At 46.9% G+C, this 27,095-nt stretch overlaps 1 protein-coding gene across 1 annotated transcript in view; it reads left to right on the forward strand.

The window, feature by feature from the left end:
* LOC115149905 (bone morphogenetic protein 7-like) overlaps window positions 1-27,095 on the forward strand; it is a 58,580-nt gene that overhangs the window by 28,230 nt on the left and 3,255 nt on the right. Inside the window, exons 2-4 of the mRNA XM_029692705.1 lie at window positions 9,471-9,663; window positions 16,873-17,021; window positions 17,395-17,592. Coding sequence (XP_029548565.1) covers window positions 9,471-9,663; window positions 16,873-17,021; window positions 17,395-17,592 — 540 coding nt within the window. The remainder of the gene's footprint in view (window positions 1-9,470; window positions 9,664-16,872; window positions 17,022-17,394; window positions 17,593-27,095) is intronic.

Raw genomic sequence — 27,095 nt, forward strand, 5'->3', positions numbered from 1 at the left:
TTCTGTGTACCAGACTTTTCCTGAATTCACTCAGTCTATGACAAACAGGTCAACAGACCTCAATTAATTTAAGTGAATCTTTCTCATTTTGGTTTATTTTCTCATTGTATCCTCTCTCTCTCTCTCTCTCTCTTTCTTTCTTTCTTTCTTTCTTTCTTTCTTTCTTTCTTTCTTTCTTTTGTTCTTTCTTTTTCTTTCTTCTCTCTCTCTCTCTCTCTCCATCTCTCTCTCTCTGTCTCTCTCTCTCTGTCTCTCTCCATCTCTCTCTCTCTGTCTCTCTCTCTCTGTCTCTCTCCCTTCCTCTCCTGGAGTTGCGTATCCCATTTAGTTTCCTCTGTGTCATTTCACACTAGTATCTGTGCCGAGGCTGGAGAGCATCCAGACTGTGTGGGGGCTGATGACAAAAGCACCAGGACCCTGAAGCCACAAGTTGCGCAGGTGGAAACGTGAAAACAGGCACCAATTAGAGCTTTCCAGAATCCCTTTCTTCTTCTGCTTCTTCTTCTTCTTCTCTCCTCTATTTCCTTGTCCCTTTTTATCTCTTTCTCTGTTGGTCGTATCGCCCACCATCTTCACCCACCATTCCGTTATCAGGTCTGCAGCATACTTTCACAGGTCCCACTGTCTCTAGGGTTGCTCCGTGTACTTTTCCACTGCCTGTGTGTGTGTGTTTGTGTGTATGTGGGTGTGCGCGCGTGCGTATGATCGATGGATGTGTGTGTGTATGTGCATGGATGTGATGTGTGTGTGTATGTCTTTGTGACCACACACTGTGGTTGTGCTCCAGCATGTGACCACGCTCTCTGTGCTGGAGGTCTGCATCTGGTCAGCCCACCCTAACTCTCCCAGCTCCCTCAGACCCTACACACACTGCTCTGTCTCCACCAACTACTGTTAGCAAGACGTTGCTAACGCTCAGAAGAAGCATCTCAATCTCTACTAATCCCAATTTCCATTTTCCCTCTAGATCTCAGTTCAGTTTAAATCAAGATGGATGTTCTCTGGCTGATCTAAACAGCATGTGTTGGAGAACACTTCTCTTTGAATTCAGTCTTGAAAAGCTCAATGGACCATTGCGTTTCAAGCCTCCATCTTAAACCCGTGGGTGCTAAGTGGGAGTTGTAAAGTCATTTGGAATACCGCGACCCCTCTCTCAGGCCCCCGCTAACACGGCCCCTTGGGTGAACAGGTGTGTTAGTGGGGGAACAGGTGTGTTAGTGGGGGAACAGGTGTGTTAGTGGGGGAACAGGTGTGTTAGTGGGGGAACAGGTGTGTTAGTGGGGGAACAGGTGTGTTAGTGGGGGAACAGGTGTGTAGTGGGGGGAACAGGTGTTGTTAGTGGGGGGAACAGGTGTGTTAGGGGGGGAACAGGTGTGTTAGTGGGGGAACAGGTGTGTTAGTGGGGGAACAGGTGTGGTAGTGGGGGAACAGGTGTGTTAGTGGGGGAACAGGTCTGTGTTAGTGGGGAACAGGTGTTGTTAGTGGGGAACAGGTGTGTTAGTGGTGGGAACAGGTGTGTTCGTGGGGAACAGGTGTGTTAGTGGGGGAACAGGATGTGTTCGTGGTGGAACAGGTGTGTTAGTGGGGGACAGGTGTGTTAGTGGGGGGAACAGGTGTGTTAGTGGGGGGGAAAGGTGTGTAGTGAGGGAACAGGTGTGTTAGTGGCGGGAAACAGGTGTGTTATTGGGGGAACGGGTGTGTTAGTGGGGGAACAAGGTGTGTTAGTGAGGGGAACAAGGTGTGTTAGTGAGGGAAAGGGTGTGTAGTGAGGGAAACAGGTGTGTTAGTGAGGGAACACAGGTGTGTTAGTTGGGGGACAACAGAGTTGTTAGTGAGGAACAGGTGTGTTGTTAGTGGGGGAACAGGGTGTGTTAGTGGGGGAACAGGTGTGTTAGTGGGAGGGAACAGGTGTGTTTAGTGGGCGTAACAGGTGTGTTAGTGGTAGGAACAGGTGTGTTAGTGGGGGAACCAGGTGTGTTAGTGGGGGAACAGGTGTGTTAGTGAGGGGCAACAGGTGTGTTAGTGGGGGAACAGGTGTAGTGTTAGTGGGGAAACAGGTGTGTTAGTGGGGGAACAGGTGTGTTAGTGGGGGAACAGGTGTGTTAGTGGGGGAACAGGTGTGTTAGTGAGGGGAACAGGTGTGTTAGTGGGGGAACAGGTGTGTTAGTGGGGGGAACAGGTGTGTTAGTGGGGGGAACAGGTGTGTTAGTGGGGAACAGGTGTGTTAGTGAGGGGAACAGGTGTGTTAGTGGGGGACAGGTGTGTTAGTGGGGGAACAGGTGTGTTAGTGGGGGAACAGGTGTGTTAGTGGGGGGAACAGGTGTGTTAGTGGGGGAACAGGTGTGTTAGTGGGGGAACAGGTGTGTTAGTGGGGGAACAGGTGTGTTAGTGGGGGAACAGGTGTGTTAGTGGGGGAACAGGTGTGGTTAGTGGGGGAACAGGTGTGTTAGTGGGGGGAACAGGTGTGTTAGTTGGGGGAACAGGTGTGTTAGTGAGGGAACAGTGTGTTAGTGAGGGAACAGGGTGTGTTAGTGGGGGAAACAGGTGTGTTAGTGGGGGAACAGGTGTGTTAGTGAGGGAAACAGGTGGTGTTAGTGGGGAACAGGTGTGTTAGTGGGGGAACAGGTGTGTTAGTGGGGGAACAGGTGTGTTAGTGGGGGAACAGGTGTGTTAGTGGGGGAACAGGTGTGTTAGTGGGGGAACAGGTGTGTTAGTGGGGGAACAGGTGTGTTAGTGGGGAACAGGTGTGTTAGTGGGGGGAACAGGTGTGTTAGTGGGGGAACAGGTGTGTTAGTGGGGGAACCAGGTGTGTTAGTGGGGAAAGGGTGTGTTAGTGGGGGAAGGGTGTGTTAGTGGGGGAACAGGGGTGTTAGTGGGGGAAGGGGTGTGTTAGTGGGGGAACAGGTGTGTTAGTGGGGGAACAGGTGTGTTAGTGGGGGGAACAGGTGTGTTAGTGAGGGAAGGGGTGTGTTAGTGGGGGAAGGGGTGTGTTAGTGGGGGAACAGGTGTGTTAGTGGGGGAACAGGTGTGTTAGTGGGGGAACAGGTGTGTTAGTGAGGGAACAGGTGTGTTAGTGGGGGGAACAGGTGTGTTAGTGGGGGAAGGGGTGTGTTAGTGGGGGAACAGGTGTGTTAGTGGGGGAACAGGTGTGTTAGTGAGGGAACAGGTGTGTTAGTGGGGGGAACAGGTGTGTTAGTGGGGGAACAGGTGTGTTAGTGGGGGAACAGGTGTGTTAGTGGGGAACAGGTGTGTAGTGAGGGAACAGGTGTGTTAGTGGGGGAACAGGTGTGTTAGTGGGGGGAACAGGTGTGTTAGTGAGGGAACAGGTGTGTTAGTGAGGGAACAGGTGTGTTAGTGGGGGAACAGGTGTGTTAGTGGGGGAAGGGGTGTGTTAGTGGGGGAACAGGTGTGTTAGTGGGGGAACAGGTGTGTTAGTGGGGGAACAGGTGTGTTAGTGGGGGGAACAGGTGTGTTAGTGGGGGAAGGGGTGTGTTAGTGAGGGAACAGGTGTGTTAGTGAGGGAACAGGTGTGTTAGTGGGGGAACAGGTGTGTTAGTGGGGGAACAGGTGTGTTAGTGGGGGAACAGGTGTGTTAGTGGGGGAACAGGTGTGTTAGTGGGGGAAGGGGTGTGTTAGTGGGGGAACAGGTGTGTTAGTGAGGGAACAGGTGTGTTAGTGGGGGAAGGGGTGTGTTAGTGAGGGAACAGGTGTGTTAGTGAGGGAACAGGTGTGTTAGTGGGGAACAGGTGTGTTAGTGAGGGAACAGGTGTGTTAGTGGGGGAACAGGTGGTGTTAGTGGGGGAAACAGGTGTGTTAGTGAGGGAACAGGTGTTGTTAGTGAGGGAACAGGTTGTGTTAGTGGGGGAACAGGTTGTGTTAGTGGGGGAACAGGTGTGTAGTGGGGGAACAGGTGTGTTAGTGAGGAACAGGTGTGTTAGTGGGAGGAAGGGGTGTGTAGTGGGGGAACAGGGTGTTAGGGGGGAGGGGTGTGTTAGTGGGGGAACAGGTGTGTTAGTGGGGGGGGAACAGGTGTGTAGTGGGGGAAACAGGTGTGTAGTGGGGGAAGGGGTTTGTTAGTGGGGAACAGGGTGTGTTAGTGGGGGGAACAGGTGTGTTAGTGGGGGAACAGGTTGTGTTAGTGGGGAACAGGTGTGTTAGTGGGTGGAAACAGGTGGTTAGTGGGGGAACAGGTGTGTTAGTGGGGGAACAGGTGTGTTAGTGGGGGAACAGGTGTGTTAGTGGGGGAAGGGGTGTGTTAGTGGGGGAAGGGGGTGTTAGTGGGGGAAGGGGTGTTAGTGGGGAAGGGTGTTCGTGGTTAGTGGGGGAACAGGTGTGTGTAGTGGGGGAACAGGCTGAGTTAGTGGGGGAAACAGGTGTGTTAGTGGGGGAACAGGTGGTGTTAGTGGGGGAACAGGTGTGTAGTGGGGGAAGGGGTGTGTTAGTGGGGGAACAGGTGTGTTAGTGGGGGAACAGGTGTGTTAGTGGGGGAACAGGTGTGTTAGTGGGGGAACAGGTGTGTTAGTGGGGGAACAGGTGTGTTAGTGGGGGAACAGGTGTGTTAGTGAGGGAACAGGTGTGTTAGTGGGGGAACAGGTGTGTTAGTGGGGGAAGGGGTGTGTTAGTGGGGGAAGGGGTGTGTTAGTGGGGGAACAGGTGTGTTAGTGGGGGAACAGGTGTGTTAGTGAGGGAAGGGGTGTGTTAGTGGGGAACAGGTGTGTTAGGGGGGAACAGGTGTGTAGTGGGGAACAGGTGTGTTAGTGGGGGAACAGGTGTGTTAGTGGGGGAACAGGTGTGTTAGTGGGGGAACAGGTGTGTTAGTGGGGGAACAGGTGTGTTAGTGGGGGAAGGGGTGTGTTAGTGAGGGAACAGGTGTGTTAGTGGGGGAACAGGTGTGTTAGTGGGGGAACAGGTGTGTTAGTGGGGGAACAGGTGTGTTAGTGGGGGAACAGGTGTGTTAGTGGGGGAACAGGTGTGTTAGTGGGGGAACAGGTGTGTTAGTGGGGGAACAGGTGTGTTAGTGGGGGAAGGGGTGTGTTAGTGGGGGAACAGGTGTGTTAGTGGGGGAACAGGTGTGTTAGTGGGGGAACAGGTGTGTTAGTGGGGGAACAGGTGTGTTAGTGAGGGAACAGGTGTGTTAGTGAGGGAACAGGGGGGTTAGTGAGGGAACAGGTGTGTTAGTGGGGGAAGGGGTGTGTTAGTGGGGGAACAGGTGTGTTAGTGGGGGAACAGGTGTGTTAGTGGGGGGAACAGGTGTGTTAGTGGGGGAACAGGTGTGTTAGTGAGGGAACAGGTGTGTTAGTGGGGGAAGGGGTGTGTTAGTGGGGGGAACAGGTGTGTTAGTGGGGGAACAGGTGTGTTAGTGGGGGAACAGGTGTGTTAGTGAGGGAACAGGTGTGTTAGTGAGGGAACAGGTGTGTTAGTGAGGGAACAGGTGTGTTAGTGGGGGAAACAGGTGTGTTAGTGGGGGAACAGGTGTGTTAGTGGGGGAACAGGTGTGTTAGTGGGGGAACAGGTGTGTTAGTGGGGGAACAGGTGTGTTAGTGAGGGAACAGGTGTGTTAGTGGGGGAACAGGTGTGTTAGTGGGGGAACAGGTGTGTTAGTGAGGGAACAAGTGTGTTAGTGGGGGAACAGGTGTGTTAGTGGGGGAACAGGTGTGTTAGTGGGGGAACAGGTGTGTTAGTGGGGGAAACAGGTGTGTTAGTGAGGGGAAGGGGTGTGTTAGTGGGGGAACAGGTGTGTTAGTGAGGGAACAGGTGTGTTAGTGGGGGAACAGGTGTGTTAGTGGGGGAACAGGTGTGTTAGTGGGGGAACAGGTGTGTTAGTGGGGGAACAGGTGTGTTAGTGGGGGAACAGGTGTGTTAGTGGGGGAACAGGTGTGTTAGTGGGGGAACATGTGTGTTTGTGGGGGAAGAGGTCTACTGCTGTGGGGCTTTGGGCTTGTGAGTCCTGGCTGGCTGCAGACGGAACCTGAGGTGAAATGAGGCTCATCTTTATCCTCGTCCTCGCACTCCCTTATCCTCCATGGTGTGATCTAGAACCACACTCCCTTATTATCCATGGTGTGATCTGGGACCACACTCCCTTATCCATGGTGTGATCTAGAACCACACTCCCTTATCCTACGTGGTGTGATCTAGAACCACACTCCCTTATTATCCATGGTGTGATCTGGGACCACACTCCCTTATCCATGGTGTGATCTAGAACCACACTCCCTTATCCTACGTGGTGTGATCTAGAACCACACTCCCTTATCCTATGTGGTGTGATCTAGAACCACACTCCCTTATCCTCCGTGGTGTGATCTGGGACCACACTCCCTTATCCATGGTGTGATCTAGAACCACACTCCCTTATCCTACGTGGTGTGATCTAGAACCACACTCCCTTATCCTATGTGGTGTGATCTAGAACCACACTCCCTTATCCTACGTGGTGTTAACTAGTACCACACTCCCTTATCCTCCGTGGTGTGATCTAGAACCACACTCCCTTATCCTATGTGGTGTGATCTAGAACCACACTCCCTTATCCTACGTGGTGTTAACTGGAACCACACTCCCTTATCCTCCGTGGTGTGATCTAGGACCACACTCCCTTATCCTATGTGGTGTGATCTAGAACCACACTCCCTTATCCTATGTGGTGTGATCTAGAACCACACTCCTTTATCCTACGTGGTGTGATCTAGAACCACACTCCCTTATACTACGTGGTGTGATCTAAAAACACACTCCCTTATCCTCCGTGGTGTGATCTAGAACCACACTCCCTTATCCTACGTGGTGTGATCTAGAACCACACTCCCTTATCCTCCGTGGTGTGATCTAGAACCACACTCCCTTATCCTACGTGGTGTGATCTAGAACCACACTCCCTTATCCTACGTGGTGTGATCTAGAACCACACTCCCTTATCCTACGTGGTGTGATCTAGAACCACACTCCCTTATCCTCCGTGGTGTGATCTAGAACCACACTCCCTTATCCTACGTGGTGTGATCTAGAACCACACTCCCTTATCCTACGTGGTGTGATCTAGAACCACACTCCCTTATCCTCCGTGGTGTGATCTAGAACCACACTCCCTTATCCTACGTGGTGTGATCTAGAACCACACTCCCTTATCCTATGTGGTGTGATCTAGAACCACACTCCCTTATCCTCCGTGGTGTGATCTAGAACCACACTCCCTTATCCTATGTGGTGTGATCTAGAACCACACTCCCTTATCCTCCGTGGTGTGATCTAGAACCACACTCCCTTATCCTACGTGGTGTGATCTAGAACCACACTCCCTTATCCTACGTGGTGTGATCTAGAACCACACTCCCTTATCCTCCGTGGTGTGATCTAGAACCACACTCCCTTATCCTATGTGGTGTGATCTAGAACCACACTCCCTTATCCTACGTGGTGTTAACTAGTACCACACTCCCTTATCCTCCGTGGTGTGATCTTGGACGAGGCTGAGGGCTGGGATGAGCCCCGCTGTGCTGAGGGTGTGGGCGTGCTTGTATTTTGGTGTATGTGTATGTGTGTACTTTATGTGTGCGCGTGTGTGTAAGTGGTTGACCTCAGGTAAATGCTGAAAGCGATTGTGTGGAGGGGGGATGTTAATCTCTAAGGGGATGAGCTCTGGTAAACCCTAAACTTAAAGAAGAGTGTCACCATCTCCAGGGTGCTGCTTGTCTTTGTAGCTGTGCTGCTGTCTGACCAGGGGCGTATTGGCCAGGATTAGTCAGTCAATTAAAGCCTCAGTAGTGAGATGGGAACAGGGGTCCCACAGAGTACTGTTCTCTACTCCCCGTGAGACCCTCCAAAGTGAATCTCCTCCCTAATTGGGAACACATATGCCGGAGAGGGACAGGGGATAAGGAGGAGGCCAGGGGGGGTGACTCCCTAATGTAATGTCTCTAGGAGTGACGCTATTGTAATTGATCAAACAGGGAAGAATCTTTATACTATAGTACTGAACCCCTCCCATAGCCCCCCCCCCCTCCCTCCAAATCCCTGCTCTACCATTTAATTTACTGCTCAGATTTGTTGGGGAGGGTTGGCGTGGCGGAGGTGAAGTGTGGGCTCTATGTCTGAATCTCACACGGGATTGCTGCATGGAAATCTGTTCAGAGCGGAAGAGTGGAACAGGATACTCCATCAAGACTGAGTTGTGAGGCATCCGGCTGGCCTTGTACTGATGTGGCAGAAAACACACAGCCAGTGAATCCAGCCCTGGGAACTAGAGGGTGATGGTGAATTGGTGATAGTGTGTGTGGTGAGAGAAAGTGTGTGTGTTTGTGTGTGACTGAGCATGGTTAGAGGCAGGAAAGCTGGGGGCACACTGTGGTTATTGCTTCATCCTCTCTCTCTCTCTCCCTCCCCCTCAACCTTTCTCTCTTTCTCTTTCCCCCCCTCTCTCTCCCTCTCTCTCCCTCTCTCTCTCTCTCTCTCTCTCTCTCTCTCTCTGTGTGTTGTATTGAACTGCAGGGAAAGTGGCTTTATTGTGGGGAAGTCTCAGAGCGAAATGGGAACCATTTCCTTGGGGAACACATTATTATTGCAACGCATGTTGCAATTGAAAGAGGGAAGCTATGTGGGGAGGTAATAGTTGGTTTTTGTAATTTGTAGCCTCTGAAGTGGTCGTTAGAACACACAGACCGAGTTTACAGCTCTGAAATCATGGGCTTTCACTGTAGACAATAACAGGGGATTTATTTAAGGAAACAGTAAGCCACAACCCTATTAGTCTAAATGTGATGCTTTGAAACTCGTTTTATGGTGGAACCTCAGTGTTGTCTGTGAATGAGATATCCATCAATCACTTAACTGCATAGGAATATTTACAACGTCTAAGTAACTAACTGCATGCGGAAGTCATTTTTACTGTTAACGTCTATCCTTGTGTGGCCTCTTCAGGTCGACGCCTGTTTGTTATGCTAGCTGAGCTCCATGCTAACATCCCACAGCACATCCTTGTGTGGCCTCTTCAGGTCGAAGCCTGTTTGTTATGCTAGCTGAGCTCCATGCTAACATCCCACAGCACATCGTTGTGTGGCCTCTTCAGGTCGACGCCTGTTTGTTATGCTAGCTGAGCTCCATGCTAACATCCCACAGCACATCCTGTGTGTAGCCTCATTAGCTAGACGACTCAAAATCAGTTTTTTTTTAAAGAAACACGTGTTTACATCCGCAGACTTTGAAGGACGAAACCCAACACTATGCCTCTATGTAAACGAATTGTACATTGTAAACTAATTGTACATTGTAAACGAATGGGTGCGTAGGGATACAAGAAACATCAAAAGTCATCCTGCGGTCAGGTATCTCTCCTGTTCATTTAAATTCCTTGGTTTTGACTGTTGCGCGTCTCAGGAAGTTCTACCCAATGATGTTGTATATACATATGGTAATCTGATGTACAGTACGCATGTATGGCTCTAACTTATGTCTCTGCCCTGTGTGTTTGCCAGTGGAGTATGACAGAGAGCTGTCGCCACACAGAATGCACCACAAAGAGTTCAAGTTCAACCTGTCCCAGATCCCCGAGGGCGAGACCGTCACCGCCTCCGAGTTACGCCTCTACAAGGAGTGTGCGAACCAAGTCGTCATCAACGAGACCCTCCTGCTCAGCGTCTACCAAGTGGTGCAGGAGCACCCCAACAGGTAAGACACACTGCACACACACAGTCCAGTCCTTACATGTCAATCTGATGACAATAGGATAATCTCATCAGGCCCTTTTCACAGTTTAATAGCTTGCTGCTTGCTATTGATATATACATGGGTTTATATCAGAGCTAGCTTGTTGTACTGCTTTATAGTGTTGAAGTCATGCTATCACAGTAATGGTATATACACTATATATACACAAGTATGTAGAAACCCCTTCAAATAAGTGGATTTGGCTATGTCAGGTGTATATTTCATCGAGCACTAAGCCATGCAATATCAATTGACAAACATTGGCAGTAGAATGGCCTTACTGAAGAGCTCAGTGACTTTCAACGTGGCACCGTCATAGGATGCCACCTTTCCAACAAGTAATTTCATCAAATGTATGCCCCGGGTCAACTGTAAGTGCTGTTATTTTGAAGTGGAAACATCTAGGAGCAACAACGGCTCAGTCGCGTGGCACACAAGCTCACAGAACGGGACCGGCGAGTGCTGAAGTGCGTAGCGCTTTCAAATTGTCTGTCCTCGGTTGCAACACTCACCACCGAGTTCCAAACTGACTCTGGGAAGCAATGTCAGCACAATAATTGTACATCGGGAGCTTCATGAAATGGGTTTCCATGGCCGAGCAGCTGCACACAAGCCTAAGTTCACCATGTGCAATGCCAAGCGTTGGCTGGAGTGGTGTAAAGCTCGCCGCCATTGGACTCTGGAGCAGTGGAAACGCGTTCTCTGGAGTGATGAATCACGCTTCACCATCTGTCAGTCCAATGGACGAATCTGGGTTTGGTGGATGCCAGGAGAATGCTACCTGCACCAATGAATAGTGCCAACTGTAAAGTTTGGTGGAGGAGGAATAATGGTCTGGGGCTATTTTTCATGGTTCGGGATAGGCCCCTTAGTTCCAGTGAAGGGCAATCTTAACGCTGCATATGATGACATTCTAGATGATTCTGTGCTTCCAACTTTGGGGCAACAGTTTGGGGAAGGCACTTTCCTGTTTCAGCATGACAATGCCCCCGTGCACAAAGAGAGGTCCACATAGAACTGGTTTGTTGAGATCCTTGTGGAAGAACTGGCCTGCACAGAGCCCTGACCTCAACCCCATCAAACACCTTTCGGATGAATTGGAACGTAGACTGCGAGCCAGGCCTAATCGTCCAAGATCTGTGCCCGACCATAGTAATGCTTTTGTAGCTGAAGTCCCCGGAGCAATGTTCCAACATCTAGTGGAAAGCCTTCCCAGAAGAGTGGAGGCTGTTATAGCAGCAAAGGGGGAACCATATTAATGCCCATGATTTTGGAATGAAATGTTTGACGAGCAGGACTCCACACACTTTTTTGGTAATGTTGTGACTTTGAGGTATAGATATTGTGTTACTATTTTCTTTATTATATATGTATTTTTTGTTCCTCATTTTCTTACTTTTTAACTCTGCATTGTTGGGAAAGGGTTCGTAAGTAAGCGTTTCACAGTAAAGTCTACACCTGTTGTATTCAGGGCAGGTGACAAATAAAATGTGATTGATTGATATAGATGTATAGTATTTTTGAGTGCCGCTGAGGCAGAATCCTCCATAGAATCATATATAGGACAAAGACAGAACTCTGGAATCCTCTCAGCTTTCCACATGGTTCAGATTCTCCCAGTGATCTAATACTGGGATGATATGGTTCAGCTTCTCTTAGTGATCTGTCTAACACTGGGATGATATGGTTCAGCTTCTCTTAGTGATCTGTCTAATACTGGGATGATATGGTTCAGCTTCTCTCAGTGATCTGTCTAACACTGGGATGATATGGTTCAGCTTCTCTTAGTGATCTGTCTAATACTGGGATGATATGGTTCAGCTTCTCTTAGTGATCTGTCTAATACTGGGATGATATGGTTCAGCTTCTCCCAGTGATCTGTCTAGCACTGGGATGATATGGTTCAGATTCTCCCAGTGATCTAATACTGGGATGATATGGTTCACCTTCTCCCAGTGATCTGTCTAACACTGGGATGATATGGTTCAGCTTCTCCCAGTGATCTGTCTAGCACTGGGATGATATGGTTCAGCTTCTTCCAGTGATCTAACACTGGGATGATATGGTTCAGCTTCTCTTAGTGATCTGTCTAACACTGGGATGATATGGTTCAGCTTCTTCCAGTGATCTAACACTGGGATGATATGGTTCAGCTTCTTCCAGTGATCTGTCTAACACTGGGATGATATGGTTCAGCTTCTTCCAGTGATCTAACACTGGGATGATATGGTTCAGCTTCTCTTAGTGATCTGTCTAACACTGGGATGATATGGTTCAGCTTCTTCCAGTGATCTGTCTAATACTGGGATGATATGGTTCAGCTTCTCTTAGTGATCTGTCTAATACTGGGATGATATGGTTCAGCTTCTTCCAGTGATCTGTCTAATACTGGGATGATATGGTTCAGCTTCTTCCAGTGATCTGTCTAATACTGGGATGATATGGTTCAGCTTCTTCCAGTGATCTGTCTAATACTGGGATGATATGGTTCAGCTTCTCTTAGTGATCTGTCTAATACTGGGATGATATGGAGGAACTATTAGACGATACAATACCTGACAAGACTAAGTGAACCCTGAGATGTGATGTCAGACCATCCCAATCTCCTGCTACTCCGTTCTCCTAGTCAGTCCTGAGCTTGTCGAGATGAGGGATAATGTATACTGCTACTCTGTCCTCCTAGTCAGTCCTGAGCTTATCGAGATGAGGTATAATGTGTACTGCTACTCTGTCCTCCTAGTCAGTCCTGAGCTTGTCGAGATGAGGGATAATGTATACTGCTACTCCGTCCTAGTCAGTCCTGTGCTTATCGAGATGAGGGATAATGTATACTGCTACTCTGTCCTAGTCAGTCCTGAGCTTGTCGAGATGAGGGATAATGTATACTGCTACTCTGTCCTCCTAGTCAGTCCTGAGCTTGTCGAGATGAGGGATAATGTATACTGCTACTCTGTCCTAGTCAGTCCTGTGCTTGTCTAGATGAGGGATAATGTATACTGCTACTCTGTCCTAGTCAGTCCTGTGCTTATCGAGATGAGGGATAATGTATACTGTGTGCAGAGGAAAGTCTTAGCTACACGTACTTCTCCAGACATTGATTACAAGGTAGCGTAGCTCTGGTTTTCTGCCATGTATTTTCTCTAGAATGAGGCATGACCACATTGCCTTACCAAAATAGCCTGACTTTAGAGTCCCAAAAAGAGCAGCACCAAAACACGGTAAGCATTTACATTGTTGCTGCTGGGAGAGACATCCCACTCGGATACAACAGACAATAAAATAGCTGGATGGTATTGATATTTTGAAAACAGTAGGAGACGATGTAAGATTCTGCATTGAGTTCATCGATGCACTTTTTAAGGAAAAGTCACTAAGTGTAACGGTCGTCGTATGTAGTAGACCAAGGCGCAGCGGGTTGAGTGCTCATTTGAACTTTTATTGAACACTTAAATAACAAAACAAGAAAGCGAACGGACGCACAGTATTGCAGGCTACACACAGCAATGCAAAAACAACTTCCCACAAAAGACAGGTGAAAAAAGTATGTATGACTCCCAATCAGCAACAACGATGTACAGCTGTTCCTGATTGAGAGCCATACCAGGCCAACAAAGAAATACTCAACATAGAAAAACCATAGAAATACAAAACATAGAACAATACCCAAAAACCCCGGAACACATAAAACAAACACCCCTCTTACATAAATACATATCCCAACAAACCCTGAACCACATAACACAAACACCCCCTGCCACGTCCTGACCAAACTACAATAACAAATAACCCCTTTACTGGTCAGGACGTGACACTAAGAGTCTCATAATATGTCCCAAATGCTTTTTGGCCCAGGCCTTTGTAAGATGGGCATCTGTTTTCTTCATGTCATAATAATACAAATGGTGCATTTGTATTCTTACGTTTGCTGTATATGTTTCTGGTCATTTACAAGTCTGTAAGACCTCGATTCAATTAAAATCATAAAGACAATTCTTGTTTTCGTGAAAGCGTTTCTATGTCTATATCATGAGGATCTTGTCTGCCACATTCTCTTCACAATAGGCGGTTTGTGCTCTGCTGCCCGCAGGCAAAGACTTTTATTTTGCGAGATATTTAGAGATTAAAGGGGCCATATATATCCAATTACTGTATTATTGTAGGAGGATGTTTACCTTTAGGCAAATTATAGCTTGGTTTGTGGGCTATCCGAGAACATCGCTTTGTGCTTTGTGCTTGCAAATCCTAAATACTTGTGCAGCTTGTAAAACACATTTGCTGACAAACAGATTCATTTGTAAGTGGTTCAAGTCTTGGAAGTTGTAATTGCTTTGATTATAGCTCCCAATCTTTAATAAGTACACAGGGTAGAGAAAGCTTGCAAGCAGGGCTGAACAGAGGTGCAACTGTATACCAAAATACATCTTCTGAAGTTTCATAAAAGCTACAAGATTGGCAAAAAAAACATGTACAAGGATACGTCTGCGAGAGTAAAGTTTCTGGTAGTTGTTCTTGAAGTCATATAAAACTTGCTTCTGAAATCCGAAGTCAGCAGGGAGTCTACAACCTCTGGGTTCTCCTTGTTTACAGTTTACCGGCTTCTGTTATGACCCTTGGCTATAGTAATAGGCTGCAGAATTAGCTGTTGCGTTTTATACTGCAGTATTTACTTGATTGAGGTGGTTTCTTTGGCACTTTGTGTTTGTTTCCTTACCAAATAACATTACTATATAACCACTAGGCAGGTAGCCTAGTGGTTATATATTGAACCTTGTATATGCCGCTCGGCCGTCGCTCATCCATATATTTATATGTACATATTCTCATTCACCCCTTTTAGATTTTTGTGTATTAGGTAGTTGTTGGGGAATTGTTAGATTACTTGTTAGATATTACTGCACTGTCAGAACTAGAAGCACAAGCATATCGCTACACTCACATTAACATCTGCTAACCATGTGTATGTGACCAATACAATTTGATTTGATTTGGTTTGAGCATTGGGCCAGTAACTGAAAGGTTGCTGGATTGAATCCCTGAGCTGACAAGGTACAAATCTGTCATTCTGCCCCAAGAAACACGAGCAATGTACATCAGACCGGTGGAAATCTGTCCTTTGGTCTGATGAGACCAAATTTGAGATTTTGGTTCCAACTGCCTTGTCTTTGTGAGATGCAGAGTAGGTGAAGGGATGATCTCCACATGTGTGGTTTCCACTGTGAAGCATGGAGGAGGAGTGGTGATGGTGTGGGGGTGCTTTGCTCGTGAGACTGTCTGTGATTTATTTTGAATTCAAGGCACACTTAACCAGCATGGCTACCACAGCATTCTGCAGCGATATGCCATCCCATCTGGTTTGCGCTTAGTGGGACTATCATTTGATTTTCAACAGGACAATGACCCAACACACCTCCAGGCTGTGCAAGGGCTATTTGACCAAGAAGGAGAGTAATGGAGTGCTGCAGCAGATGACCTGGCCTCCATGACCACCTGATCTCAACCCAATTGAGATGGTTTGGGATGAATTGAACCGCAGAGTGAAGGAAAAGCAGCCAACAAGTGCTCAGCATATGTGGGAACTCCTTCAAGACTGTTGGAAAAGCATTCCAGGTGAAGCTGGTTGAGACAATGCCAAGAGTGTGCAAAGCTGAAAATCAAGGCAAAGGGTGGCTACTTTGAAGAATCTCAAATATAAAATATATTTTGATTTGTTTAATACTTTTTTGGTTACTATGTGATTCCATATGTGTTATTTCATAGTTTTGATGTCTTCACTATTATGCTACAATGTAGAAAATAGTAAAAATAAAGAAAAACCCTTGAATGAGTAGGTGTGTCCAAAGTTTTGACTGGTAGTGTAGTTCCATATCATGTCTCAAAAGCACCCAATCTTTCAGTACCCAATTAACATGGTGTTCTTGAGAACTGTGAGGCCATTCTTTTGTTTCCAAGTCTTGTCACCAGTCTCAAGCTAAATGTATGTCAGAACAGGACAAGCCATCGAAACAACAGCCAGATATGCTGCATTTTTAACTACATTCGTTTGACAGGCCCAGCAAAGGAGATTTATTGGAACAAAAAAACACAAAACGTTGACGTATGACCTATGACGTTGTTCCAATTCATTTAAGTAGTCAATTAGAGGCTTTACAGTAGGGCTTTAGTGCCACGGCCCCCCATACGGCTCTCGGATGGACCCCCTGCTGGTACACGGGTGTTAAAATGTCTGCCTCGATTCAGAATGACTCAGCACCGGCCCACAGAACCCAAGCTGCGCCCAATGTGTGAACTCCCTGAGGGGGGCACTAGGAACGGCCTGGGGGGGGGGGCACTGGGAACGGCCTCATATGGAAGCCCTCAGGGAGGGCTCATTAACGAGAAATAACGAGGGGCTGCCGATGCATGACTGCAGGGGCATTCCCGGAACACCTGGGTGATTGTGGGGCTTTGATCTGCGGCCCGGGGAGGGGCCAGCGGACTCATGCTGTGTCATTACAGTAATGGGGACGGGACAAACCTCTCTCTCCTCTTGCTCTCTCTCTCTCTCTCACACACACTCACTCACTGACTCGGGTTGTGGTTGTCTTTTCCACCTGAGACCTAGTTACAGTTATAGGGAGGGGAAGGTAGGGTAAGGTCGGGGAGGGGAGTGGTGGTGGTGTGATGTTACGAACCCAGCAGCGTTGCAGTTCTTGACAAACTGGTGCACTTGGCACCTAATACCATGCCTGATTCAAAGGCACTTAAATATTTTGTCTTGACCATTCACACACTGAATGGCACACATACGCAATCAATTGTCTCAAGGCTTAAAAATAATGTTTTAACCAGTCTCCTCCCCTTAATCTACACTGATTGAAGTGGATTTAACAAGTGACATCAATAGGTTTCACCTGGATTCAACTGGTCAGTCTGTCATGAAATAAAACAGGTGTTCTTAATGTTTTGTCCACTCAGTGTAGGTCCATACAGTATAGGGATTAGAGAGGGATCATCTTCATAGTGTACAGTGCCAAAATCCCTGAATGTAGGCTGTAAGAAAACATGAAAGTCATACTGACATATACTATAGTATCTGTTATGGTAGAGTACCAGTGTTTAATGTATACTTCTGTAAAGATGGGAAAGCTGCTGGCCCCCAGTCATGGCTGCTTGTTGTGACTGTGCATCCAGGGAGGCGGACCTGTTCTTGCTGGAGTCTCGCAGGCTGTGGGCAGCCGAGGAGGGCTGGCTGGAGTTTGACATCCTGTCCACCAGTAACTTGTGGGTGATGAGTCCTCACTACAACCTGGGCCTCCAGATCAGAGTGGAGACCAGCAGCGGTGAGCACCATGCTAACAGCTAACATTAGAAATATTTTGCTAACGGCTAACTTTGCAAACATGCTAACAGTTAAACTTTGGAAACATGCTAACTAAATTTAGAATTTTCATCTTGAAATGAAAACAATAGTCGATACTGAACAGTGGGGCTTTTTTAGGCTTGTCACAATGCTGAAATGGAAAGGTTATGTTTGCAAGTCAACTATTTGATACGTAATGAACACTAAACATCCATCAAAGGACAAATGCAGAAATGTTTCACAAGAATATATGTGTAAGGTGTATGATACTCTCCCTTGTAGGCTATGTTTAGTAAACTGTAGCACATTCAGTATGTCCAAGTGATTGACGGCTCCTCTTTTCTGTGGAACAGGGCGGAGCATCAGCTCCAAGGAGGCGGGACTAGTGGGGCGTGACGGAGGGCTGGAGAAGCAACCCTTCATGGTGGCCTTCTTTAAAGTCAGCGAGGTGCACATCCGCACCGCCCGCTCCACCAACAAGAACCGCAACAAGAACCGCAACCGCCCTACGCAGCCCCAGGAAGGAGGCTCCAGGGGCCCCAGCCCAGCAGGTGTGTCCATAGTCTGTTCAACACCCACCCTTTTATGATGAATATGTAACCAGGCCAGTTCATCACAGCTCCGTAGTGTGAAAAGGGTGTACCGGTGTGTGAATTTTTGCTCAATTCAGTATTGGAAAATTTTGGATGTGTTCATATTTATTACCGTAACAACATCAATCAAACCCAACCGCACCGTACAACTGCCCCATAACATCACAAAATCACACCCACAACATCACAACATCACACCAGACAACATCCAGCCCACAACATCACAACATCACACAGAGCACAGCGTCACAACATCACACAGAGCCCATTACAATATCCAAACACCTCCAAGCCGAGCAGGGAAGCTCTCGCTGCCCCGGGTTTCAGTGTAATGTGGTGAGGTGTGCTGTCATTGATGGGGACATCAGTGGCAGCTCTCCAAATGAGAAAAAAAAGAGAGACAGAGAGCGAGAGAAACTATCCCTAGATGCATGACCTCATCATTCGAGAGTACACTTTACAGTACCTTCCCTCAGCCCCACTCCCCCCTCCGTACTTAGCGGCTGATGTTATGAACAGGTCAATTCAATTAGGCTCTAATCCAGCTACCAATTCTGCCTTCACCCCTGGCCGTTTCATAACGTTAGCATAATGTTAGCCTTTGCCGAACATAAAGCTGTCCTTGTGAGGGAGGATCCCAGTGATTTTACAGCAGGAAGAGCCGCGGTTTCAGAGGGCTTTGTGGCTAATATCTGCCGGATCCCAGCCCTAATTTGATGGATGAGGACCGGGCTAACATTAAGCCTTCATGGCCAGTGCCACGGGGTCAGCTACTTAGCTTCTTAACCGTTGGCGTTACAATGAAAGTGATTTCCCTCACCACCTCGTTTTCACGTCATCTGTTTTGAAGGCGATACCATCTAAAGGCTAGAGATGTTGTTGGATGATGCCAATCAGGAGCTCTACAGTTTCTTCCTTTCCCCCAACACAACATACTGTGGGGTGTGGGAAGTTAGTTCAGCTTTATTTAACCAGGATAGTCCTCTCAGCAGCAATCACTGTTTCCCTGGGAACCTGAAGTTATGAGTTTGTGGTTCCATCTCTGTACATATGTATGTACATACAGAGTACAGTTTATCACACAAACCATCCATTCTTATTGTAGCCTGTAAGGAGTAGGATTCGAGTTCTAGTACATTATAACCATGCTCTTCTCAGTTGTGCAGTGTCCATTAGATAAAGACCTTTAGAAAAGAGCAGAACAGAACAGAGCAGAACAGAATAGAACAGAGCAGAACAGAACAGAACAGAGCAGAATAGAACAGAATAGAGCAGAACAGAATAGAACAGAATAGAGCAGAATATAATAAAGCAGAACAGAACAGAGCAGAACAGAATAAAGCAGAATAGAGCAGAACAGAATAGAACAGAGCAGAATAGAACAGAGCAGAATAGAACAGAGCAGAATAGAACAGAGCAGAATAGAACAAGCAGAATAGAACAGAGCAGAATAAAACAGAGCAGAATGAACAGAGCAGAGCAGAATAGAGAAGAATGAAACAGAGCAGAATAAAACAGAGCAGAATAGAACAGAACAGAGCAGAATGAACAGAGCAGAGCAGAACAGAACAGAATAAAGCAGAATAGAGCAGAACAGAATAGAACAGAGCAGAATAGAACAGAGCAGAATAGAACAGAGCAGAGAAGAATAAAACAGAGCAGAATAAAACAGAGCAGAATGAACAGAGCAGAATAAAACAGAGCAGAACAGAGCAGAACAGAACAGAGCAGAACAGAGCAGAACAGAACAGAACAGAATAGAATAGAATAGAACAGAGCAGAATATAACAGAATGGAACAGACAGAACAGAACAGAGAAGAATAGAACAGAATAGAGCAGAGCAGAATAGAACAGAACTGAACTGCCTCCCAGGCCCAGACCAGTCTGCTGGTGCTCCAGCTTATGATGACAATCTGTTGAACCAATGTGTCCTAAAGGATTGGACTTTATGTAACCCAAAACATCAATCCCTCTCTGCCTCGCCACTTGGGATGTCTAGAGTGTAAATATTTAGATCCTGCGCAGGAAGTTGCGAGGCCCTTGCGACAGCAGCAATGTCTATCGCCGTGGTTATGATGAGGAGGACTTATGAGGCATATGGTTCCAATACCCCATCACTCACTCACTTCACAGGCTCTGAGGAAGAGAGGAAGGATGAATGAATGGATGGATGAATGGATGGTTGAAGCATTCTTCCTCTGTGCTGCTCTGAGAGAAAAACAAATAGGGACAGTGCTTCATTGTTTAGCATCTGTTGGGACCAACATTGTCCCTTTACAGTTTACAATTCACATCAATAAATCAATGTAGCATAGCCACCAGAATATAGTATGCTTCAGAATACAACACGCCCACAGACAAGTCAGAGGCTTACACTAGCATACCACATACCCACAATACATTGCTTCATTCTAAGTGGTATGCAAGTATGGATATTGGAACATAAACATGGTCTCATGTTATACAGGTAACTGCCAAAATAAAGGAAACACTTTAGTAAATGAGGGATACATTTACTCTCATGTATAAAACGCACAGTTGCCCATTATTATGGTTACCATGGCTAGAAGAAGAGATCTCAGTGACTTTGAATTTTTTAAAATGTTTTTATTTAACCTTTATTTAACTAGGCATGTCAGTTAAGAACAAATTCTTATTTACAATGAAGGTCTACCCCAGCCAAACCCAGACGACGCTGGGTCAATTGTGCGTTGCCCTATGGGACTCCCAATCACGGCCGGATGTGATACAGCATGGATTCGAACCAGGGACTGTAGTGAAAGAGGGGTCTCAAAGGAGCATAGGGGGTTTAAGTGTGTGTGTGTGTGTGTGTGTGTGTGTGTGTGTGTGTGTGTGTGTGTGTGTGTGTGTGTGTGTGTGTGTGTGTGTGTGTGTGTGTGTGTGTGTGTGTGTGTGTGTGTGTGTGTGTGTGTGTGTGTGTGTGTGTGTGTGTGTGTTGTGTGTGTGTGTGTGTGTGTGTGTGTGTTTCACCAGATCTTAACCCTTATGGGAGGTTCTTGAGCGGGCGCATGAGACAGTGTTTTCCATCACCGTCGACAAAACACCAAATTATGGAAATTCTCGTGGAATAATGGTGTCACATCCCTCCAGTAGAGTTCCAGACACTTGTAGAATCTATGCCAAGGTCCATTGAAGCTGTTCTGGCTCGTGGTGGCCCAACGCCCTATTAAGACACTTTATGTTGGTGATTCCTTTATTTTGGCAGTTAACTGCGTCCTCTTGGCATTAGTTGCCCTAGAATAACACAAGCAGAACATACTGTACACGCTGCCTTGCTTTGAGAGGGGAAAAGTTTGTACTGTACTGGAAACGAGACAGAAGAAGAACAATACGATACCTTTAAAGGTCATTTGGGGTTTGGGGCATAATGGAAGCCGGGCTTGGCCCTTTAACGACAATCCAAGAGGAGAATCACTGCAGGCTAGCCGCTCCTGGCTTCAGACCTGTCATTACCCAGGCCAGTCATTAGCCACTCGCTAAAAGACTGACCAAGTTAACATTATTGCTTAAAGAATTCTAATAACATGGCGCTGTCCAGCTGTGTGTTTTCATCTCAGGTTCTCCTCCTCCAATCTCTCCTTTGTTGACTGTTGGTGTAATTAGACATCAGTAAGCTCCGCAGAGGGTTTAATAACCTCCCTGATGAAAGACAGGAAGAAAGATAAACTTCAGTGGAAGAGGGAAGGAGGGAGAGAGAGAGGTTCGCCCACTGATGACACAGACAGACAACAGTGAAATTCTCTTTTAAGTCTTCATGGGAGTTTGGAGAGGCTGACCCATTCTCTCTCTCTCTCTCTCTTTGGGAAGACCCTGTTCTTTTGGGAATGCCGCGGCCTATTAGCCCAGTGTTCCATCACCGCCTCTCCACAGGAACAGTGGCTTGCGTAATTGCTACTGTGAAAAGTAGCCATTTTTAAAAAGGCTTCTGTTTTTTTTTCCTTGAAAGTCTCGGGAATAAACTGTGGAACTACTATATGTGGTTGCAGAGATTGAGGCTTTTGGTGGAAGGAACCCATTTAATGTTGCACATATGCTTTACTTCCCTCCCGGCAACAGTTGTAATTTGCTCCATTGACTTCTATATTTCTGGAATAACAAGGGACAAATGTTATTTATGGACTTTTCCCTTGTCAAAACTGTTAACCCAACCTCCGCGCCCCTGTGGAAATCGAATTAGCATAATAAAACAACCGCCATCAAAATCCGTCTGTTTAAGCTAGAGAGATCTGTTTTGCTTTGCATGGGCTGCGTCTCAATGCACCAATGGCGGCCTTCTGCATCTGCGGTGGATGGTGGCCAAGCTATAGGAGTGTTTGTTAGACCAGGAGACAACCTGAAAGTTGGTCTTCTCATAAAAGTATCTGTAGCGTCTGAACGGGACTCATCTGAAGTCGGTACCAACTATCTGCAAACCTCTGTCTGTAGCGTCTGAACGGGACTCATCTGAAGTCGGTACCACCTATCTGCAAACCTCTGTCTTTAGTGTCTGAACAGTAGCAGTCAATGGTTTGGACACACCTACTCATTCAAGGGTTTCTCTTTCTATTTTTTACTATTTTCTACATTGTAGAATAATAGTGAAGACATCAAAACTATGAAATAACATATATGGAATCATGTAGTAACCAAAAAAGTGTTAAACAAATCAGAATATATGTTATATTTGAGAATCTTCAAAATAGCCACCCTTTTCCTTGATGACAGCTTTGCACACTATTGGCATTCTCTCAACCAGCTTCATGTGGTAGTCACCTGGAATGCATTTCAATTAACAGGTGTGCCTTGTTAAAAGTAAATTTGTGGTAAACAGAAGATAGCCCTATTTGGTAAAATACCAAGCCCATATTATGGCAAGAACAGAGTTTAAATAAGCAAAGGGAAATGACAGTCCATCATTACTTTAAGACATGAAGGTCAGTCAATACAGAACATTTCAAGAACTTTGAAAGTTTCTTCAAGTGCAGTCGCAAAAACCATCAAGCGCTATGATGAAACTGGCTCTCATGACTGGCTCTCATGAGGTTCGCCACAGGAAAGGAAGACCCAGAGTTACCTCTGCTTCAGAGGATAAGTTCATTAGAGTTACCAGCCTAAGAAATTGCAGCCCAAATAAATGCTTCACAGAGTTCAAGTAACAGACACATCTCAACATCAACTGTTCAGAGGAGACTGTGAATCAGGCCTTCATGGTCGAATTGCTGCAAAGAAAGCACCACTAAAGTCAAATCAAATCAAATCAAATGTATTTATATAGCCCTTCTTACATCAGCTGATATCTCAAAGTGCTGTACAGAAACCCAGCCTAAAACCCAAACAGGTGTAGAAGCACGGTGGCTAGGAAAAACTCCCTAGAAAGGCCAAAACCTAGGAAGAAACCTAGAGAGAAACCAGGCTATGAGGGGTGGCCAGTCCTCTTCTGGCTGTGCCGGGTGGAGATTATAACAGCACATGGCCAAGATGTTCATAAATGACCAGCATGGTCAAATAATAATAATCATAGTAGTTGTCGAGGGTGCAACAAGTCAGTAACACAAGAGTAAGTGTCAGTTGGCTTTTTCATAGCCGATCTTTGAGAGTATCTCTACCGCTCCTGCTGTCTCTAGAGAGTTGAAAACAGCAGGTCTGGGACAGGTAGCACGTCCGGTGAACAGGTCAGGGTTCCAGCAGGTCTGGGACAGCAGGTCTGGGACAGGTAGCACGTCCGGTGAACAGGTCAGGGTTCCATAGCCGCAGGCAGAACAGTTGGAACTGGAGCAGCAGCACGGCCAGGTGGACTGGGGACAGCAAGGAGTCATCAAGCCAGGTAGTCCTGAGGCATGGTCCTAGGGCTCAGGTCCTCCGAGAGAGAGAAAGAAAGAAAGAAAGAGAAAAAGAGAGAATTAGAGAGAGCATATCTAAATTCACACAGGACACCGGAAAAGACAAGAGAAATACTCCAGATGTGACAGACTGACCCTAGCCCCCCGACACATAAACTACTGCAGGATAAATACCGGAGGCTGAGACAGGAGGGGTCAGGAGACACTGTGGCCCCATCCCATGAAACCCCCGGACAGGGCCAAACAGGTAGGATATAACCCCACCCACTTTGCCAAAGCACAGCCCCCACACCACTGGAGGGATATCTCCAACCACCAACTTACCATCCCGACACAAGGCTGAGTATAGCCCACAAAGATCTCCGCCACGGCACAACCCAAGGGGGGGCGCCAACCCAGACAGGAAGACCACGTCAGTGACTCAACCTACTCAAGTGACGCACCCCCCCCCCCCCCCCCCCCCCCCCAGGGACGGCATGGAAGAAAACCAGTAAGCCAGTGACTCAGCCCCTGTAATAGGGGTAGAGGCAGAGAATCCCAGTGGAGAGAGGGGAAACCGGCCAGGCAGAGACAGCAAGGGCGGTTCGTTGCTCCAGCCTTTCCGTTCACCTTCACACCCCTGGGCCAGACTACACTTAATCATAGGACCTACTGAAAAGGACACCAATAATAAGAAGAGACTTGCTTGGGCCAAGAAACATGAGCAATGGACATTAGACCGGTGGAAATTTGTCCTTTGGTCTGGAGTCCAAATTGGAGATTTTTGGTTATTACCGCTGCGTCTTTGTGAGACGCGGTGTGGGTGAACGGATGATCTCCGCATGTGTATTTCCCACCGTAAAGCATGGAGGAGGAGGTGTTATGGTGTGGGGGTGCTTTGCTGTTGACATTGTCAGTGATTTATTTATTTAGAATTCAAGGCACACTTAACCTGCATAGCTACCACAGCAGGGACTATAATTTGTTTTTCAACAGGACTGCATCAGATGACCTGGCCCCCACAGTTTCCCAACCTCAACCCAATTGAGATGATTTGGGATGAGTTGGACCGCAGAGTGAAGGAAAAGCAGCTTCACAGTGGGAACCACACATGCCAAGAGTGTGCAAAGCTGTCATCAAGGCAAAGGGTGGCTACTTTGAAGAATCTCAAATAGAAAATATTTTTTATATTTGTTTAACACTTTTTTGGTTACTACATGATTCCATATGTGTTATTTCATAGTTTTGATGTCTTCAATATTATTCTACAATGAAGAAAATAGTAAAAATAAAGAAAAACCTTGAATGAGTACGTGTCCAAACTTTTGACTGGAACTGTATATATGGATACTGTTCAGTGCCAAAAATAAAATAAAAATTTCCTGAGATTTCTTATATCTCTCAGATATAGGACAGACACTTTCAAACAAACTTCCTTTTGATTTATTTTTCAACTGTGTTTTTCCATTTATGAATCTGTTAATCAATGCGTTTCTATGGGCTAATAGCAGTAAGGCCAAATTCAATGTTTCATCAAATAATTTGTTCATACTATTTTGTTATACCTAAAGTGGTCCTACAATTCCAAATCAAATAGCTAAATGAGCATTGGTATGACCATCTTAAAACAATTCCATATGTTAGTTTAGTTGAACCCCCCTAATCTTAAGGATTAGAAGTGTATAAAAGCCCCTTTGGATCCATGCTCAGCAGTAGCTGTGTGGCATAACATTTTACAGGAAGGAAGGTAGAGGTGCTTTGTGGGTACCACAAACCTGGCCTTTACACTCAATGAAACTCCACAGTAAATATGGAGTTTTTTTTTTGTTAAACTGACTCCTGACTGTAAATACTGATGGCTGTAAAGACAGAGAGGAAGCAAGGTGTGTGTGTGTGTGTGTGTGTGTGTGTGTGTGTGTGTGTGTGTGTGTGTGTGTGTGTGTGTGTGTGTGTGTGTGTTTGTGTGTGTGTGTGTGTGTGTGTGTGTGTGTGTGTGTGTGTGTGTGTGTGTGTGTGTGTGTGTGTGTGTGTGTGTGTGTGTGTGTGTGTGTGTGTGTGTGTGTGTGTGTGTGTGTGTGTGTGTGTGTGTGTGTGTGTGTGTGTGTGTGTGTGTGTGTGTGTGTTCAACCTTCAGACCTTTCCACCTGGTCACCCCAGTCCTCTGGTCCCCTTAGCACTTTCAGACGGTGTCCTGCTACATGTCAAACTGTACCAGGGTGCTTGTTAAAGCAGCTGCCCAGCGCAGGGAGGGTGTTTCAGTGGCACGATCCCAACCCTGTTATTTGCCTGGGAGCTGAATGTCTGGACCCGTAAAACAGGCCAGCAAGGCCTGTGTATGTGGAGGCAGGCAGGGAGGGAGTCTGTGTGAAGTCGGGTCACATCTCGCCATGCGAGATGATCACTAGCCCCAGGGGACAGGGGTTAAGTACCCTCTCAGGATCGGCTCCAGGGCCTCAGTGAGAAGCGGATTTATCTCTGTAAATATTTACCTTGCAGAGGCACAGCCAAGGTGGTGGGAAACCCAGGCCGGCCCGAGGGCTGACAGGCCAGGCAGGGTGACCCAGAGAAAACATGGCCACGGACACAGACACATGGGCTAGGACCGCCCTGCTTCACGTTAGGGTAGACGCTGTAGCTACACTCCTTCTTTATCTAAACATATCATCAGCAGACACAATGAGAACACACACATGTATGTACACACACACACACACACACACACACACACACACACACACACACACACACACACACACACACACACACACACACACACACACACACACACACACACACACACACACACACACACACACACACACACACACACACACACACACACACACACACACACACACAGAGTCAGACAGGAAAGAACGATGTGACGATCGGAACTACGGGAAACACCTGAGTTGTCTCTGACAGTAACGGCCAGGATGACCTCTCGACCCTGCCCTAGCCAGACACCACCTTTTCTGTTCTCCTCCTTGGCGTGAGTTAAACCCCCCCAGTCAGGTGACTGCTGCTCTCATGTTAAAGCCTTTCCTGTTCCTATGAGAAGCGAGCGGAGGCTATTTTTACTGTCATGTTTCAGGACAACTTTCACTCTCTCTCTCTTTCTGCTCGCCTTATGTTGTCATGTCTCTGGGCTTGTTCTGTTTATGTTTAATTCAATCTAATTAGTAATTACATCATAATGTCATTACGGTTATGAATCCAAATTATGGTTCTCTAATAATGACTGGCTAAGTGGACCTGCTGAGAAACAAAACAAATAAAATTGGTTATTTTGACGCCCTGGTAAGAGCCCTGCACTGTTTAGAGCGCTTGCTGGCATTGATCAATCGGAGAGTGGAGCCACTTGGTCATAGGATGGAACAGTAAGCGTAGTGAGTTAGTACAACACCACGCCACACCCAGCTAACTAAATAAACTGGTTTAATGACTAGGTACTGGTCTCCAAGGGAGGGGGGAGGGGACAGGGCAGGAGGGGGTCTATGAGTGACTGCTTTGACACACACACAAAGAGATGGTCCTCTCTGCCTGCCCCGATGCCAACCTGGGCCTTAGACTACCTGGCATCGCCCACTGATGGCTTTCCCTGGGTGGGGAGCTTTGCCAACAGGAAGTGATGCCACCCT

This window comes from Salmo trutta, chromosome 2 (genome assembly GCF_901001165.1).
Source record: "Salmo trutta chromosome 2, fSalTru1.1, whole genome shotgun sequence".
Taxonomy (NCBI): domain Eukaryota; kingdom Metazoa; phylum Chordata; class Actinopteri; order Salmoniformes; family Salmonidae; genus Salmo; species Salmo trutta.